The 19,304-nt window shown below is 46.6% G+C and overlaps 1 protein-coding gene across 1 annotated transcript; it reads left to right on the forward strand.

The window, feature by feature from the left end:
• Positions 1-1,345: 1,345 nt before the first annotated feature.
• LOC119931669 (kunitz-type serine protease inhibitor homolog beta-bungarotoxin B6 chain-like) lies at positions 1,346-17,801 on the forward strand. Its single transcript, XM_038750508.1, has 5 exons — positions 1,346-1,486; positions 15,045-15,136; positions 15,772-15,963; positions 16,404-16,580; positions 17,605-17,801. Exons 2-5 carry the CDS (start codon positions 15,052-15,054, stop codon positions 17,610-17,612), a joined length of 462 nt encoding a protein of 153 aa, XP_038606436.1. The 5' UTR covers positions 1,346-1,486; positions 15,045-15,051; the 3' UTR covers positions 17,613-17,801.
• Positions 17,802-19,304: the final 1,503 nt, after the last annotated feature.

Raw genomic sequence — 19,304 nt, forward strand, 5'->3', positions numbered from 1 at the left:
TTCAAGGCCCTGCTGAGAGCTCACCTCCTCCAGGAGGCCTTCCCAGACTGAGCCCCTTCCTTCCTCTCCCACTCGTCCCCCTCTCCATCCCCCCATCTTACCTCCTTCCCTTCCCCACAGCACCTGTATATATGTATATATGGTTGTACATATTTATTACTCTATTTGTTTATTTATTTATTTATTTTACTTGTACATTTCTATCCTATTTATTTTATTTTGTTGGTATGTTTGGTTCTGTTCTCTGTCTCCCCCTTTTAGACTGTAAGCCCACTGTTGGGTAGGGACTGTCTCTATGTGTTGCCAATTTGTACTTCCCAAGCGCTTAGTACAGTGCTCTGCACATAGTAAGCGCTCAATAAATGTGATTGATTGATTGATTGATTGATTGTAGATACAAGGTAATCAGGTTGCCCCACATGGGGCTCACAGTCTTCATCCCCATTTGACAGATGAGGGAACTGAGGCACAAAGAAGTTAAGTGACTTGCCCAGAGTCACACAGCTGACAAGTGGCAAAGCTGGATTAGAACCCACAACCTCTGACTCCCAAGCCTGGGCTCTTTCCACTGAGCCACGCTGCTTCAACTAATTTGGGGCTGAGCCACTTGAACAACTAAAATTGGGAAAGTTTCTAGTTAATCCATGATATTTCAATCTGCTAATCTCATGATTCATGAGAAGCAGCGTGCCTCAGTGGGAAGAGCCCAGGCTTGGGAGTCAGAAGTCATGGGTTCAAATTCCAGATCCATCAATTGTCAGCTGTGTGACTTTGGGCAAGTCACTTCACTTCTCTGTGCCTCAGTTCCCTCATCTGTAAAAGGGGGATTGACTGTGAGCCCCACATTGGACAACCTGATCACCTTGTAACCTCCCCAGCGCTTAGAACAGTGCTCTGCACATAGTAAATGCTTAATAAATGCCATTATTATTATTATTACTATTATTATTATTACGACTGTCTGCAGTCCCTAAAGCTACCTGCACCTGTGTCCTGCTGACAAAGGGGTGAGGGAAGCCACACCCGTGGTGCCTCTAGTGGTGAAGGGCTATGAGTCCGGTGGCCCTGTTGCCTCTGAGAAATGGCAAGGGCCTGGGAAACCTGCAGGCTGAAGGCCCACCAGTGGGACCCAGTGACCAAGCCTCTCCCTTAAGAAGCTGAACCTATACCAGCTGCATTAGGGAGCCAGAGATCAGACTGTGAAGTACTGGCACAGTCTGCTAATGGCACATAGCCCAACCACCTGGGCCACTTTGGTTTCTTGCCCAAATATTAAGGGCTCTACCACTGTTCTGGGAGTCCCCTCCCCTGGCTAAGGCTATAAAGTCCAGCCCCACCTGGGGCTCTCACACCTCCTCTCTCACAAGAGCATCAAGCAGACCTCTGGCCTGCCCTTTCCCAGGGCTCCTGGCTTGCTGTTTGGGAGTCCTGCCCGCCCCTGGAGACGACAGCCGTGAGTGGGAGGCCATCTTCCAAACTAATAGAGGTGGGTCCTCAGCAGAGGAGCTACTCTTTCTGCCCTTGGCTTCAAGAAATCCATCAATAAATCAATGATATTTATTGAGTATATTGAACACTAACTGAGTGCAGGGCACTGGACTAAGCACATGGAAGTATAGAATACAACAGAATTGGTAGACATGTTCCCTGTCCACAGAAAAGCTTGCGGTCTAGACGGGGAGGCAGACATTAATATAAATAAATGATTTACAGATATGTGCTGAAGTGTTTTAGGGCTATCTTCCCTGCATGCCTATGTGAGGTGGGTGGAGGGACCTCAGCCCCTCCCTGCAGGGAAAGTTTCAAAGGCACTGTCAGAAATCTGCACAAAGAGCAGAGGCAGGCTTCTAGCAAGAAGTCAAAGACTGAAAGGGAGAGAAAGAATGTGGTAGAAATTTCCCTTGAAATCCTATTGGAGTTTTGTAGGGTTAGGGTTAGGATTAAAATCACTTGACTTCTATGTGCCTTAGTTTCGTCAACTGTAAAATAGAGATTCAATACCAATCAGTCAGTCACTTGTATTTATCAAGCAGTTACTGTGTGCATTTACTAAACACTGAGAAGAGTGCAATATAACAATTGAACAGACACATTCTATGCCCACAAGGAGCTTACAGTCTAGCGGGAAAGACAGATATTAATATAAATAAATAAAATTACAGATATGTACAGAGGTGCTGTGAGTCTGGGGAGGGGGATGAATAAAGAGAGCAAGTCAAGGTAGCACAGAAGGGGATGGGAGAAGAGGAAAGGAGAGCTTAGGGAAGGCCTCTTGGAGGAGATGTGCCTTCAAAGGGCTTTGAAGGTGGGGAGAGCAATTGTCTGTCAGATATGAAGAATCAGACATATTTATTGCGTGCTTACTGTTTGCAAAGCACTGTACTAAGCTCTTGGAAGAGTACAATACAAGCAGAGTTGTTCCCTACCCACAGCAAACTTACAGTCCAGAGGGGAAGACAGACTTTAATATAAATAAACTACCAGTATGTTCATAGGTGCTGGGATGATGAGTGAGGGGTGAATAAAGAGTGAAAATCCAAGTGCAAGGGTGACACAGAAGGGAGTAGGAGAAAAGGAAATGGGGAATTAGATGGGAAAGACCTCTCAGAGAAGATGTGCCTTCAATAAGGCTTTGAAGATGGGGAGAGTGATTGTCTGTCAGTTTTGACACCTATCTACATGTCTTGTTTTGATGTCTGTCTCCCCCTTCTAGACTGTGAGCCCATTGTTGGGTAGGGACTGTTTTTATATGTTGCCGACTTGTACTTCCCAATCACTTAGTACAGTGCTCTGCACACAGTAGGTGCTCAATAAATACGATTAAATGAATGAATATGAAGAGAGAGCAAGCATTCCAGGCCAGGAGCAGGATGAGTTTTAGGGGTTTGTGGCTAGATAAATGAGATTGAAGTACAGTGAGTAGCTAGCACCAGAGGAGTGAAGTGTGTAGGATGGGTTGAAGTAGAAGAGTAATGAGTGGTAGGAGGGTGCAAGGTTACTGAGTGATTTCAAGCTGGGGGTAAAATTTCTGTTTGATACAGAGGTGGACGGGCAACCACTGGAGGTTCTTGAGGAGTGGGGAAACATTTTAGTAGAAAAATTATCTGGGCAGCAGAGTGAAGTATGGACTGGAGTGGGCAGAGACAGGAGGCAAGGAGGTCAGCAAGGAGGCTGATACAGTAATCATGGTAGGATAGGATAATTACTTGGATTAGCATGGTAGCAGTTTGGATGGAGAGGAAAGGGCAGATTTTAGTGATGCTGTGTAGATTGAACCGACAGAATTTGGTGACATTTTAAATATGTAGATTGAATGAGAGAGAGATGAGTAGAGGGTAATGCCAAGTTTATGGACTTGTGAGACAGGAAGGATGGTAGTAGTGCCTACACTGGTGGGAAAGTCAGCAGGAGGACAGGGCTTGGGTGGGAAGATAAGGAGTTCTGTTTTGGACATGTTAAGTTCTCGTGGAGTCTCACCCTCTCCCTCAGTACATCATCATTATTTTCTTTCTCATCATTATTGTCATCTTTATCATCAATATCATCACCACCATTTTCATTTTGGTTGTTCTACTCCTCTTCTTCCTTGTAATTTACTGACTACCAACTAGGTGCAGATCACTGTACACAACACTTGGAAAAGTACACTAGTAATAATAATTGTGATATTTGTTTAGTGCTTACCATGTGCCAAGCACTGTACAAAGGACCGGGCTAGACACAATACAATGAGACAAGACACCGGCCCTGTTCCATATGATGTCACATTCTAAGAGAAGGGAGAATAGTTATTTCATCCCCATTTTATAGATGAGGAAACTGAGGGAAAGAGAAGTCAAGTGACTTACCTAAAGTCACATAGCAGGCAAGTGTCAGAGCTAGGATTAAAAAACAGGTCCTCTGAATCCTAGGCCCATGCACTTTCCACTAGGCAATGCTAACAAAAGACAGGATTTCTGTCCTCTAGGTGCTTAAACCCATCTTAGAACCATATTTGGAGTGTTTCCAATACTCTATCAGTCTCGGCTATGGGAGGGAAAGTCAAGCAGAGGCCTACCTATCCCATTCCTAGCTTGGCCAGTGGCTAGTGAGTGGATAGCAATCTGCTACAAGTCAAAACTCACCAGCAGCAGCAACATGGGAGAGAGTCAAGGGCAGAAACTCAAGTTTACTGTGTGGAAGGAGGCAATGGTAAACCACTTCGGTATTTTCAACCAAGAAACCTCTATGGATACACTAACAGAATTATTGCAGATGGAGAGTAGGGCATTCTGGGAGAGATGTGTCCATGGAGTCACTATGGGTCACTCAGGACTTGACAGCATAAGACTAGATAAGGTGCTTACACTCCAGTTGAGGCTAACCAGCTGACAAATAACTTTCCAAGAGTTTGAGCAGGAGAAAGAACAAAATTGTGGCAACTAACAAGATGGAAATATCAGGATGAGATTGCAGATTAGTAACTGAGCACCGCCTGAACTCAAGGCCTGGTAGGTCAAAACATGCAGACTTACAGACTGTTCTCTAGCTTGCAAATCTCAGCATACAAGTGCAGTTAGAACAGGCTGGAATTTGTCCCCCCATGATCCAGGTGCTGCTGGAGCTCCTCTAAGGTCAGGGTTAGGGCCAGTGTCAAACATTCGGCAGCTTTGAGCCAGGAGGAGAGTCACAAACCCTCCCCCCCTCCCCCAACCCATGCTCCACAGGACATCAGAACTGCATGCTGCTTGCACACCACGCTTCTTAGGATACCATTAAGATAATTTAATTAATCAATCAATGGTAGCTACTGAGCACTTACTGTGTGCAATACAATGTACTAAGTGCATGGGGGAGTTTAATATAACAGAATTCGTAGGCACTTTCCCTGCCTTCAAGGAGCAGTCTAGAGTGGGGAGACCAACAATAAGTAAATAAATTACAGATATGTACAAACATTATGTGGGGCTGATGGTGGGGTGACTATCAAGTGCTAAAATAATTCAGATCCAAGGACATAGGCAACACAGAAAGGAGAAGGAGTAGGGGAAATGAGAACAAAATCAGGGAAGGCCTCTTGGAGGAGATATTATTTTAATGAGGCTTTGAAGGTGGGGAAAGTTGTAGTCTGTCATATATGGAGAGGGAGGGAGTTCCAGGCCAGAGGAAGGATGTGGGAAAGGGGTCAGTGGCAAGATACACATGATCAAGTTACAATGAGCAAGTTGGAGTTGGAGGAGAGATGTATTTGGACTGGGTTGTAGTAGGAAGATAGGAGTGGCTGAGCTGATTGAGTGCTTTGAAATCAGTGGTAAGGAGGTTTTGTTTGATGCAGAAGGGGATGGTCAACCACTGAAGGTTCTCAAGGAATGGCGAGATGATGTGGGCTCAACCTTTTGTAGAAAAATGATCTGAACAACAGAGTGTTGCATGAACTGGAGTTAGAAGAGACATGAGATAGGGAGGTCAGTGAGAAGGCTGATGCAATAGTCCAGGCAGGATGAGAAAAGTGCTTGAACCAGCATAGAAGCAGTTTGGATGGAGAGGAAAGGGCAAATTTTAGTGATTCTGTGAAGGAAGAACTGACAGGACTTGGTGATAATTTGAATATTTGGTTAGAACGACAGAGATGAGTTGAGTACAATGCCAAGTTTGTGGACTTGTGAGACAGGGAAGGTAGTGGTATTGTCAATTTAGAGAAATAATATGACATAATGGAAAGATCATGGGCCTGGGAGTCATAGGACCTAGATTCTAATCTTGGTTCTGTCACTTGTCTGTTCTGTGACCTGGGACATGTCACTTAACTTCTCTGTCCCTCAGTTCTTTCCTCTGAAAAATGGGGTTTCAAAACCTGTTATCCCTCCTGCTAAAATTTTGAGCCCCATGTGAGACCCGATTATCGTGTATCTACCCCAGTGCTTAGTACAGTGCTTGGCACATAGTACACATGCTTAACAAATACCACTTTTTTTGACAGTGGTAGAAAAAACAGGGGGAGGTTGGGTTTTGTATGGGAAGAAGAACCAAATTGTGTTTGGTTTGAGATGACAGTGGGACATCCAGGTAAAGATGCCCTGAAGGCAGGAGGAAAATATGAGACTGCAGAGAAGAGAGGTCAGGGATAGAGAACTAGATTTGGGAGTCATCTGTGTTGCACTGGGGTAGATACATGATAATCGGGTCTCACATGGGGCTCAAAATTTTAGCAGGATGGATAACAGGTTTTGAAACCCCATTTTGCAGATGAAAGAACTGAGGGACAGAGAAGTTAAGTGACATGTCCTAGATCACAGAACAGACAAGTGACAGAACCAAGATTAGAATCTAGGTCCTATGATGATAGTTGAAGCCATAGGAGTGAATAAGTTCTCTAAGGGAGTGGGTATAAATGAAAAATAGAAGGGGATCAAAAACTTAGCCTTGAGGGACTCCCACTGTTAAAGAGTGGGAGGCGGAGGAGAAGCCCACAAAAGAGACTCAGAATGAGCCACCATAGAGATATGAGGGGAGCTAGGAGAGGATAGTGTCAGTAAAGGCAAGGTCAGTCAGTTAATGTTTCCAGGAGAAGGGGGTGGCCCAGGGTGTTGAAGGCAGCTGAGAGGTCATGGATACACACTCGACTTCATCATCTCACTGCAAATCTCTACCCTCAGCACCTCTGAAATCCCTCTATCTGACCACAACCTCCTCACCTTCTTTCTCTCCCACACACACCCCTCCCTGCAAATCTATCCTGTTCCAACACAGAGACCTCCAATCTTTTGACCCCATCCAATTTTCTCAAGTCATCCTGCCCTATTTAGTCTTGACACGCTCAACATCACCTTCTTTACTGAACTCAACTAGCTACCTTATCCCTTCCTCAATCTCAACCCCTAATCCTCAGCCCTTGATTGCCTCCACAGTCTGCTTTCTTCACTCCTGTGCACTAGCTGCAGAGTACTTCTGGTGGAAATCCAGATATTAGGCTGACCCTGTCCACCTTAGCTTCATCCTTGTCTGCTTTAACCCTGTCCTTTGTGCAGCAACATTATTTCTCCATTCATTCATTCATTCATTCAATCGTATTTATTGAGCGCTTACTGTGAGCAGAGCACTGTACTAAGAGCACTGTTGGCAACATATAGAGATGGTCCCTACCCAACAGTGGGCTCACAGTCTAGAAGGGGAAGACAGAGAGCAAAACAAAACATATTAACAAATTAACAAAATAAAATAGAATAAATGTGTACAAATAAAATAAATATAGTAATAAATATGTACAAATATATATACCACTACCACTACTGCTGCCACAGCACCTGGCCAGGGTTGGACTGGGCCAGACTCTGGATTTCTAGTCCCTACATGATGAACTAGACAAGGAAAGTTGGTCCCTGAAATAAGAGAAGAGGAAGACCTTCAGCAACTGGTTGACTGTGTTCTCCCCAGAAAGCCCCCAACCTCTTCCAAGTTGACCCCAAAACAGGAGACCCTCTCACCACTGCCCTCTGGCCTACTTCCCCAATTCTCCTTAGGCACTCCCAGACCACTCCTCTGAAAGCAACAAAAGAATGCGGGATGGGGGAAAATAAATCAAAAAGATTAAGGAGTCCAGCCAGCTCGTTCTGCTAGGAATACCTGTAAGAAAGCACCACACGCTGACAACTGCAAAGACTGGGCTCACTGCCAGGGCCCGCAGGGACCAACTCTGCTTCCCCACCACCCCTCACCTCTGCCCGCCATCCCAACAAAGACAACATGGTGAGAGGACAAGATGACTGGACAGGACTTGTGATTTCCGGTGCCATTTGACTCCCATGTCTACTGCCCTTCCTAGTTGTTTCAAACACTTAGCTCTCTCCTGAACCCCCCTGTCCTCCACCTTCTCCATCTCCTGCCCCCAAAGATCTGGCCAAGTACTGTATTGAGAAAATTGAAACTATCAGGCTTAGACTTTGAGAAGAGGAGGGATGCCTCTTCTTGAGATACTGCTGGGAAAAAATGGGAGAATCTAAGAGGGCACAGGGGGAAGCAGGGACTGGAGAGAAGCAGGGGATATTTTGGAGAGATCACACCTGATGACTTCGGTTTTATAAATAAAATACATGGCCGGGTTATTGGGGAAAGAGTTGGGGACAGAGGGACAGGGGCTTTTGAGGAGGGCATTTAACACCTGGTATAGCTGGGGCTGACATTGGGCATGAGAGTCAATAGGGATGAGCAGAATTAAAGCAGATCCTCCTGTCTCTCCCCACTTCAGTCTACACTTCATGCTGCTGCCCGGATCATCTTTGTGCAGAAATGCTCTGGGCATGTTACTCCCCTCCTCAGAAATCTCCAGTGGGTCCCAGTCAACCTACACATCAGGCAAAAACTCCTCAGTCTCGGCTTCAAGACTCTCCATCATCTCACCCCCTCCTACCTTACCTCCCTTTTCTCCTTCCACAGCCCAGCCTGCACCCTCCACTCCTCTGCCCCTAACCTCCTCACTGTGTCTCATTCTCACCTGTCCCGCCGTCAACCCCCAGCCCACATCCTCCCCCAGGCCTGGAATGCCCTCCCTCCACACATCTGCCAAGCTAGCTCTCTTCCTCCCTTCAAAGCCCTACTGAGAGCTCACCACCTCCAGGAAGCCTTCCCAGACTGAGCCCTTTCCTTCCTCTCCCCCTCCCCATCTCCCCCACCCTTCCTCCCTCTCCTCCCCACAGCACCTGTATATATGTTTGTACAGATTTATTACTCTATTTTACTTGTACATATTTACTATTCTATTTATTTTATTTTATTAATATGTTTTGTTTTGTTGCCTGTCTCCCCATTCTAGACTGTGAGCCCGTTGTTGGGTAGGGACCATCTCTATATGTTGCCAGTTTGTACTTCCCAAGTGCTTAGTACAGTGTTCTGCACACAGTAAGTGCTCAATAAATATGCTTGAATGAATGAATGAATTAATGAATGAATGATGAATAAGATCAACCAGGTCTCTGGATTTCCTCCAGCAGTTCTCCACAGCTTGAACACAGGATGGGAGGAAGTGATCCATAGGAGTGATCCAGGATTGTGGTACAAAATAGGCAGAGGGACAGGGGTGTGAGGGAGCTGAGTTTAGTGGAGAGGGCAGGGTTGAGAATGTCAATTTGTTGCATTGAGCAGGTAGTTTGGTTATGGATACCAAATGGGGCATGATGGCTTTAGAGAACTGGAAGGGGTCAAAAGATCAGAGGCCTCTATGGGGGAACAGGACAAAATTGTGTTGAGGGGTTGTGTAGGAGAAAAGGCAGTTGTGGTCAGGGAGATTTCAGAGTTGGTGAGGTTAGAGATTGTACAGTGATTAGAGATTACTAGAGCAAACATATGAACAGGTCTGTGAGTGGGTTAGGTGGGATGGGGCAGGAAGTCAGTGGAGTTGTGGAGTAAGTGGAAGTCGACAGGAGGGAGGGTCATCAGGCACATCCACTTGGATATCAAAGTTCCCAAGAGTCAATGTAAGAATGGAGAAAAAAAAGAAGGTCTCATGAGATGGGGGCTGGGGGGTGGGGAGGTGGGAGAGGGGAGATATGACCATGATTAGTAATTGGGGTGGGTGATAGAGGCGTATTAAATGGGCTTCAAATGAAAGGAAAGAGAAGGATGGAGAGGGGGATGGTGTGAAAAAGGTATTGGGAAACAAAAAGGAAGCAAAGCTCTCCCCTTTCCCAGTGAGTCTTGGGGAGAGGGAGAAGATGCTCTTTGGGTAGAGCCACCAGGGAGACAGTGTCATCTCGAGAGAAAGACAGGTTTCAGTGATGGTGAGGAGGAGAGGACTGAGAGGACATAGTCTGGTTAGGGCATTTAAGAAAGGTGGCCCAGAGCTGCAGCAGCCTATCTGAAGCACCCAGAGACCATTGCAGGTTTCTCTAGTTCATGCATTCATTCATCCATTCATTCAATCATAATTATTGAACACTTAATGTGCAGAACACTGTACTAAGCACTTCAAAAGTACAATACAGCAATGAAGAGAGACAATCCCTGCCCACAGTGGGCTCACAGTCTAAGGTGGGGGAGACAGACAAGTGAAGAGCCATCAATATAAATAAATATGATTATACGTGTATACATACATACATAAGTGCTGTGGAGTGGTGGGGGTGGAAGAGCAAAGGGAATGAGAGGAGGTGATGTGGAAGGGAGGAGGAGCTGAGGAAAAAGGGGCTTAGTCTAGGAAGGCCTCTTGGAGGATGTGTGCCTTCAGTAGGACTTTGAAGAAGGGAAGAGTGATTGCTTGTAGGACTTGAGAAGAGAGGGTATTCCAGGACAGAGGTAGGACATGGGCCAGGGGTCAACAGCCAGTGAGACAACCGAGATCAAGGCACAGTGAGAAGGTTAGCATCAGAGGAGTGGAATGTGCGGTCTGGGATTTAGAAGGAGAGAAGGGAGATGAGGTAAGAAGGGACAAGATGATGGAAAGTTTTGAAGCCAATAGTGAAGAGTTTTTGTTTAATATGGAGGTTGGTAGGCAACCACTGGAGAGTTTTGAGGAGGGGGTGACATGCCCTTAACATTTCAGCAGAAAGATAATCTATCCAGGCAGTGGGGGGAAGTATGGACTGAAGTGGGGAGAGGCCAGAGCTTGGGAGGTCAGAAAAGAGGCTGATAGAGTAATCCAGTCAGGATAGGATGAGTGATTATACTAACGTGGTAGCAGTTTGGATGGTAGCATTTTGGATGGAGAGGAAAGGGAAGGTATCTTGGCAATATTGTGAAGGTGAGACCGACAGGATTTGGTGAGGGATTGGCTATGTGGGGTGAATGAGACAGCGGAGTCAAGGATGAGACCCAACAGCTCCCAGGAGCCAGGGAGACAAATTCCTGGAGGAACCACAGGTGGGGGTGTTTTCAATGTGGACTTCCTGCAGCCAGCCCTAGGAAGGGAATGGTATGCTAGTCCCCAATGACCTCTATGCCTCAGGGAGGAGCCATAGGGAGGTATCAGTAAGAGGGGGGCAGAGGCTTGGGGGTCAGTTAGTAAAATGTCCCAAAATCTGAAGTACAAGAATGAGAAATATGTAGGTCTTTAGGGCCCAGCAGAGGCTGTCAGAGTCCAAGCACTCCTACATTTTTATTTTTAAATGGTATTTGTTTAGGTGCTTACTATGTGCCAGGTACCATACTAAGTGCTAGAGTAGATACAAGATAGTCAATCAATCAGATCTATTGAGCTCTTACAGTGGGCAGAGCACTGTACTAAGCACTTGGGAGGGTACTCAGTCTTAATCTTCATTTAAGAGATGAAGTAACTGAGGCATTTTATTATTATTATTGTTATGTGCCATCGAGTCATTTCCAATCCATAGCGACTCCGTGGATATACTTTCTCCAGAATGCCCTGTCCTCTGCCGTAATCCACAACCTTTTTAATGGTTCTTCTATTACCGTTGTTATGGTCTTTATCCATCTAGCTGCTGTTCTGCCTCTTCCACATTTTCCCTGGATAGAGAAGTGAATTGATTTGCCCAAGTTCACATAGCAAATACTTGGCAGAGCCAGGATTAGAAACCAGATTCTCTGACTCCTAGGTCTATGCTCTATCCACTAGTCCACTTCTCAGCCTGCTACAGTGACTCTGAAGGCTCTCTCAGCTGGGATTTAAGTGCTGAAAATCTCTGGTAACATCACATCTGGTATTGGGTACTACACACACATTAGACACATAGTAAATAATGAAGATGAAAATGATGATGAAGTGATAATGAACTTTTACTGTAAGGGGGATACACACACACAAACACACACAAGCACACACACACACACACACACACAAAGAGTCTCATACACGCATACTCTCTCACACATCAGACTTTTGCCCCTGCTTTCAGTCAACTAAGGAAGTTCTTGGGAAGATGCAATGAGGTAAAAGTCATTAAACACAAACATCTGGGGCCAAGGTTCCCTTGTATATTAGTGCCACACTCTGGACATGTAAGGTGAAACAGCCAAACCAAATTAAGCATTTGCCGAAGGCACTCTTTGGTTAAGATTAATTAATTCATTCATTCAATCGTATTTATTGAGTGCTTACTGTGTGCAGAGCACTGTACTAAGCACTTGGGAAGTACAAGTCGGTAACATATAGACGGTCCCTATCCAACAATGGCCTCACAGTCTAGAAAGGGGAGATGGACAACAAAACAAAACATGTAGACAGGTGTCAAAATCGTCAGAACAAATAAAATTATAGCTATATGCACATCATTAACAAAATAAATAGAATAGTAAATATGTACAAGTAAAATAAATAGAGTAATAAATCTGTACAAATATATACAAGAGGATGGGGAGGAGGAGAGGAAAAAGGAGGCTCAGTCTGGGAAGGCCTCCTGGAGGTGAGTTCTCAGTAGGGCTTTGAAGGGAGGAAGAGAGCTAGCTTGGCAGATGTGTGCAGGGAGGGCATTCCAGGCCAGGGGAAGGACATGGGCCGGGGGTCGACAGCAGGACAAGTGAGAACGAGGCACAGTGACCAGGTTAGCGGCAGAGGAGTGGAGGGTGCAGGCTGGGCTTGGAGGGTGCAGGTTGGGCTGTAGAAGGAGAAAAGGGAGGTGAGGTGTGAGGGGTCAAGGTGATGGTGAGCCTTGCAGCTGAGAGTAAGGAGTTTTTGCTTGATTTGTAGGTTGACAAGCAGCCACTGGAGATTTTTGAGGAGTGGAGTAACATGCCCAGAGTATTTCTGTGCAGAGTTAATCCGGTCAGCAGAGTAAAGTATGGACTGAAGCGGGGAGAGACAGGAAGATGGGAGATCAGAGAGGAGGCTGATGCGGTAATCAAGTCGGGATAGGATGAGAGGTTTAACCAGCAAGGTAGTGGTTTGGATGGAGAGGAAAGGGCAGATCTTGGCGATGTTGTGGAGGTGAGGCCTGCAGGCTTTGGTGATGGATTGGATGTGTGGGGTGAATGAGAGAGCGAAGTCAAGGATGACACCAAGGTTGCGGGCTTGTGAGACGGGAAGGATAGTAGTTCCGTGTACAGTGATGGGAAAGTCAGGGAGAAGACAGGGTTTGGGAGGGAAGATAAGGAGTTCAGTCTTGGACATATTGAGTTTTAGATGGTGGGCAGACATCCAGATCAAGATGGCTTGAAGGCAGGAGGAGCTATGAGCCTGGAGGGAGGGAGAGAGAGCAGGGGAGGAGATGTAGATTTGAGTGTCATCAGTGTAGAGATGATAGTTGAAGCTGTGGGAGCAAATGAGTTCATCGAGGGAGTGAGTGTAGATAGAGAACAGAAGGGGACCAAGAACTGACCCTTGAGGAACCCCTACAGTAAGGAGTGGGAGGGGGAGGAGGAGCCTACAAAGGAGACTGAGAATGAACTGCTGGAGAGATAAGAGGAGAACCAGGAGAGGACGGAGTCTGTGAAGCCAAGGTTGGATAGCGTGTTGAGGAGAAGGGGATGATCCCCAGTGATCATCTCAGGCAGCTGAGAGGTCGAGGAGAACCATTTGGATTTGGCAAGAAGGAGGTCATTTGTGACCTTTGAGAGGGCAGTTTCAGTGGAATGTAGGGGACGGAAGCCAGATTGGAGGGGTCCAATTAATGATGTATCAGGTTCCTCCATAATTCCCTTCAAGCATTCTGGGGCTCATGTTCTTCTCTGGAGTCCTGGCTGCTGGACCTCTCCCTGTGTCCTGTGCTTAACCAATCAGTCAACCAATCAGTCAGTCAAATTTACTGAGCACTGACTAAGCAGAGCACTGTACTAAGCTCTTGGAAGAGCACAATTCAACAGAATTAGCAGACACATTCCCTGGGTTACAGTTTAGAGGGGGAAACAGTCATTAATATGAATAAATAAGTTATTTATAATAATCTATAGTATAAGATATGTACATAAGTGCTGTGGGGTTGGAGGTGAGACAGTTGCTATCCAAATGTCACAGACAGAAGTGCATATGACACAGAAGGGAAAGTAAGCCGGGGAAAAAGGGCTTAATCAGGGAAGTTCTTTTAGAGGAGATGTGACCTTAGTAAAAGGCCTTGAATGTGGACAGATTGGTAGTCTGGCATATATGGATGGAGTTGGAGTTCCAGGCTAGGGGGAGAACACAGGAAAGGGGTTGGCGGAGAGATAATTGAGATAGGGGCACAGTGAATAAACTGTCACTTAAGGTGCAGAGTGTGAGGCCTGGGCTGCAGAAACAGATTAGTGAGTTTCCGTTTCCTCTGGATGAAAGGTGAGGAAACAGCATCTCTGTTGCTTCTGCTTCCCAAATAGATGATCCCACCAGTGCCCATTGTAGGAACTTGGCCCTTGGCCCTTGAATCCACTGCCCCCAGATTTCCAGAGTTACACCCAGGGATTAGTATTCATCTACTCAATCACATTTATTGAGCTCTTACTGTGTACTGAGCATTGTATTTAGCACTTTGGAGAGTACTTATTATTAAGTGCCGTCAAGTCGTTTCCAATTCACAGTGACCATAAGGATATACTTTCTCTAGAACGTCCTATCCTCTGCCTTAATCCATGACCTTTCTAACGGTTCTTCCGTCATCTTTGTTATGGTCTCTATCCATCTAGCTGCTGGTCTGCCTCTTCCACATTTTCCCTGTACTTTTCCTATCATCAGTGTCTTCTCCAGAGAATTGTGTCCAAAATATGCTAATCTAAGTCGAGTCATTTGACCTTCCAAAGACCACTTTGGTTTAATTTTCTCCAAAATCTATTTGTTTGTTATTTGGGCAGTCCACGGTACACAACAATAAACAGACACATTCCCTGTCCACAGTGAGCTTACAGTCTAGAAGACAAGTTTACTGGGAGAAGAGCCTTCTGGTTCTGCCTAGTTTGTGGCACCCACCCAGCTAAGGAGGCCTGGGCCAGAGAGGATGTTGAGCATGCCACCCGGTTCTGAGTGCCCATAAATTTCAACTGTCATTTGGCCAGCAAAGTCATGGATACTGTGGAGCCACTCAATCTGCTCAGGGCAGACATCCTTGAAGAATGAACCACTTCCTGCAGCCACCCACAGAGCTCCAGTTCTGAACAAGACTGACTTCCCTTCCTTCCCCAGCACTATAAATTTTCTCCCTCCCACTTGATCCCAGGAGCACCATGAAGCCTAGTGCCAGCTGCCTCTCCCTCCTGGGCCTTGTCACCTTCTGCCTGGCCATGATGACCCTCGGAGGGCCAAGGAAAAGTAAGTGGGGACCCCTTCCTTTGGCTCCCAGTGGGATGAACACAGAGTGAGAGCCAGGGCTCTTCCTGGTGCATCTTCCCTTAATAATAATAATAATAATAATAATAATGGCATTTATTAAGCACTTACTATTTGAAAAGCACTGTTCTAAGCCCTGGGGAGGTTACAACGTGATCAGGTTGTCCCACGTGGGGGTCACAGTCTTAATCCCCATTTTACAGATGAGGTAACTGAGGCACAGAGAAGTTAAGTGACTTGCCCAAAGTCACACAGCTGTCATTTGGCAGAGCCAGGGTTTGAACCCATGACCTCTGACTCCAAAGCCCATGCTCTTTCCACTGAGCCATGCTGCCCTTGTACTAGGGTTCCAGCCTGGGCAGGATGGCTGCAAGGGCCCCCCATTCCATTATGGTGGAGGTGCGTGGGCAGTCCGTGGTGGGGAGCTGACAGAATTCTGATCCCCTGATTCTCTCAAGAACCTCCCTATCCTTCCACCGGCCCCCTCCCACTATACTATATACTATAACTGCCTCCCTTACCCTAGCAGAAATACCCTGATCGCTGCTGCATGCCTTCTGGCTCAACTGATAACCCCCTTGCCATGGTCAAGTTCAGCCTCTCCCCACACCTCACAGGTCTCTCCGACCTCTGTCAGCTGCCACCAGCCAAAGGCCAATGCTCCTCTGGAGAGGACGGAGTGCCAGTGCGCCGCTATTACTACTACTCTCCTGCTGCGCAGTGTCTGCCCTTCAACTACAGCGGGTGCGGTGGCAATGAGAACAGGTTCAATAACCGGAAGAAATGCCTGGCAGCCTGTGGGATCCCTGGTGAGCCACCCCCGAGTCTCCAATAAGGCCAGCCTCAGCCAGCAGCCAGCTAGAGAAAGTTAGTGATAGGATAGCCCCTCTCCTCCCCAACAGTTCAAGTCCCTCCTTGCACACCCAGATTAAATAATCCACGTAAACTGCTGCTGCTGCCATTACCTGGAATCCTAGAAACAGCAAAAAGCCCCATCACCAACTCGAAGACCCCCTTAAATGATGCCTTCTCCTCCTGAGGGATGTTCTGGCCTCCTGTAGCCTCCCCATCATGCATTGCTCCCCACCATCAAAGCAGATGCCCAGGAAGAGAAGCCCTCATTTACCCCTGGAGTCCCAAAGACAGAGGTTCTGCCTCTCCCTTGGCAATCCCCGGCCCTAGCTGCCAGCCCAAGGCAGACTAAGTCTCCTGCCTGGGGCTGAGTAGGAATTTGTCACCTTGCACCCAGGTATCCCCCCAATCTGCCAGCTCCCACGGAGAAAGGGCCCCTGCAATGAGGAACGCCTTCAATTCCACTTCAACACGACCACCCGCACCTGTGAGCCTTTTTTCTATGGTGGCTGTGGAGGTTTCCTCAACAGGTTCCAGACTGAGGAGGAATGTCTGACGACCTGCTTGTCCCACGGTGAGTCACGGGGCCCACCGAGGAAGTACAGGACCAGTGCTGGGAATGAAGGACTAGTTAGGACTCTGACCCAGGGCGGGACCGTGCCCCCTTGGTTTGAGTGATGATGAAAATGATAATGACGATGATGTTGATAATGGCGTGCTGATGTTGATAGCAGTGATGGTGACAATGACAATGACAATGATGAAGGTAATACTTTTTCCTCATTCTGCCTCCAGCCTGGAACTCCCTTCCTGTCACATACTCCAGACCACCACTCTTCCCACCTTCAGATCCTTATTAAAGGCCTTCCTGATTAAGTCCTCTTTTACCTGCCCCCCTCTCCCTTCTGCATCCTCTAAGTAGCATTTGGACACTTGATATCTACCACACTATCAACACTGTGGCATCCGTGTATATATCTGTGATTTTTTTTTATTAATATCTGTCTCCTCCTCTAGACTGTAAACTTGTGGGCAGGGAACATATCTACCAACTCTGATGGACTGTACTCTCCCAAGTGCTTAGTACAGTGCCCTGCACACAGAAATTGCTCAATAAATACCATTGGTTGACTGATTGATGGTGATGGTGATGACAGCAGTAATCGTAATAATAATGGTAGTAATGATGATGATGATCATGACAGTGACAGCAACAATGGTGATAATGACAATGGTGATGATGGTGATGATAATAGTGACAATCAATTAATGAGTTATATTTATTGAGCTTTTACTCTGTTCAGAACACTCTACTTAGTTCTTGGGCTAGTACAATGTCAGAAAATTAGTAGACAAAATCCCTACCCTGAAGGATCTTACAATCTAGTGATGACAATAACATTGTTGATGATGACATTAATGGTGAAGACAAGGAAGATGACGATGATGATGATAATGATGGCACTGAAGTGGGCAGGATGACTGGTCTAAAGAGATCACCTTCCTGCTTGGATTAGCTTTGGGGCTGACAAGAAGAGCTAAGTCACCAGCTTTGGCTGTGCACTAAGAGCTAAGACTGACTGTCACCTCCTTTGCAGGGAGCTGAGGGAGCGAATGAGCAGGGGCAGAGCCTGTACTCCGGAAGCCAAGAATGCCAGCCACCTGGCAATGGGGAGGTCACCCGTTGTTCCTTTCCTGACCATCCTTCCCAGGATCCAGATCTCCAGCGTGTCCTCATCCACTCCAGGGACTGTGATTTGGCCAGTTTACTGGGTGAATAAAACATTTAAAGCAACTTTCTGCTGCACTTGGTCCTTGGAGTTTCAGAACTGGAAGGCAGACATGAGTCGCCATCTCCCTCCTCTCCCTAAAGTCCAGGCTGAGCAGTGACTTGTTGGGCTCTCAAGAGGGTCGGTCCCTGCCATCTGACTGGATCTGCAGGGCAGGGATCTGCAGGTTGGGGGGATCTCTGCCCCTCCCCATTCTCAGCATTCTCTTTATCACTGATTTCAGCCAAACCAGAAATAAATTCCTCGTTTCCCCAGTGGATTTTACAGTCCCCTGGGGAATGTGGGATTTGGGGCAAGGAACAAAGATCTGACCAAGGGACTTGAGTCTCCCATCTCCCTTTTCCAATGGGTGATCTGTGCCCCCCACCCACCCCCACCTCGTTTCTCTGCCCTGCCCTCTCTGTCAATTATCAGGGTAGATGGGGTGGCATTTTGCATAGTTGGAGAGAGGGTCTAGATACTTCCTTCTGTTGGGTACAGTATCGAGGGTCCAGAGGCAAGTTTTGTCAAAAGTTCCCACCTCCATAGCCATCAGCAAAAGCAGCACAGGAGAGAAAAGCAAGGCTTTTTAACAGTCTACTCCCAGGACTGTCTTTCTTATCCTCTCCTCTCAGCATCCTTGTAATTTTTACTTGCAGCTGTAGGCACCCTCAAGGGACAGAAGCTTACCTCCAAATCTTGGGCAAGTTTGGTTAGCTCCCTTGTAATCTGAAGCCCTGACCCAGAATTCTTGTTCCTAGGAATCCTTCCCAGCAACCACCCATCTCCCAAGCCCCCGCCAGGCCTGAGACACACACACACACACACACACACACACACACACACACACACACACACACACACACACGCCTTAGTCCCCTGCTAAATTTCCCCTATAATTTAGAATAATCAAGTGTTCTCCCTTCTGTATAGCTGTCTTTCATTATCCCAGGCCATCTTCACTGTTCAGAGTTTCCTATGACAAGTGGTAAATTCACTTCCTCCCTATTAACTCTTTGTGCTGCCAGAATTAACACCAACCAGATTTCCAAACCATGAAGTCCACAGTCCTTCAACTATCAATCCTGTTCCACAAGTCGATAGTTTTGACATTGTTCTCCACTCATCTCTCTCATTCGTTCCACATATTCCATCTGCCATCAGATCCTGTTGGTTCCACCTTTGCAACATCTTTAATATACAATTCTTTCCTCTCTAATCCAAACTTCTACCCTAAGGATCTAACCAACACTTAACCTATCCCACCTTGACTACTGCATCTGACCTCCCTACCTCCTGTCTCTCCCCACTCTAGTCCATTCTTCACTCTGCTGTCAGATCATTTTTCTAAAATAACATTCAACTCCAACTCCTCAAGAACCTCCAATGGTTGCCCATCCACCTCCACAACAAACAGAAACTCCTTTCCATTGACTTTAAAGCCCTCAATCAGCTCATTCCATCTTACGTCACCTCACTGACCTCATACTATGCCCCAGCTTGTATATTTTGCTCCTCTAGTACCAGCT

This window comes from Tachyglossus aculeatus, chromosome 8 (assembly GCF_015852505.1).
Source record: "Tachyglossus aculeatus isolate mTacAcu1 chromosome 8, mTacAcu1.pri, whole genome shotgun sequence".
NCBI lineage: Eukaryota > Metazoa > Chordata > Mammalia > Monotremata > Tachyglossidae > Tachyglossus > Tachyglossus aculeatus.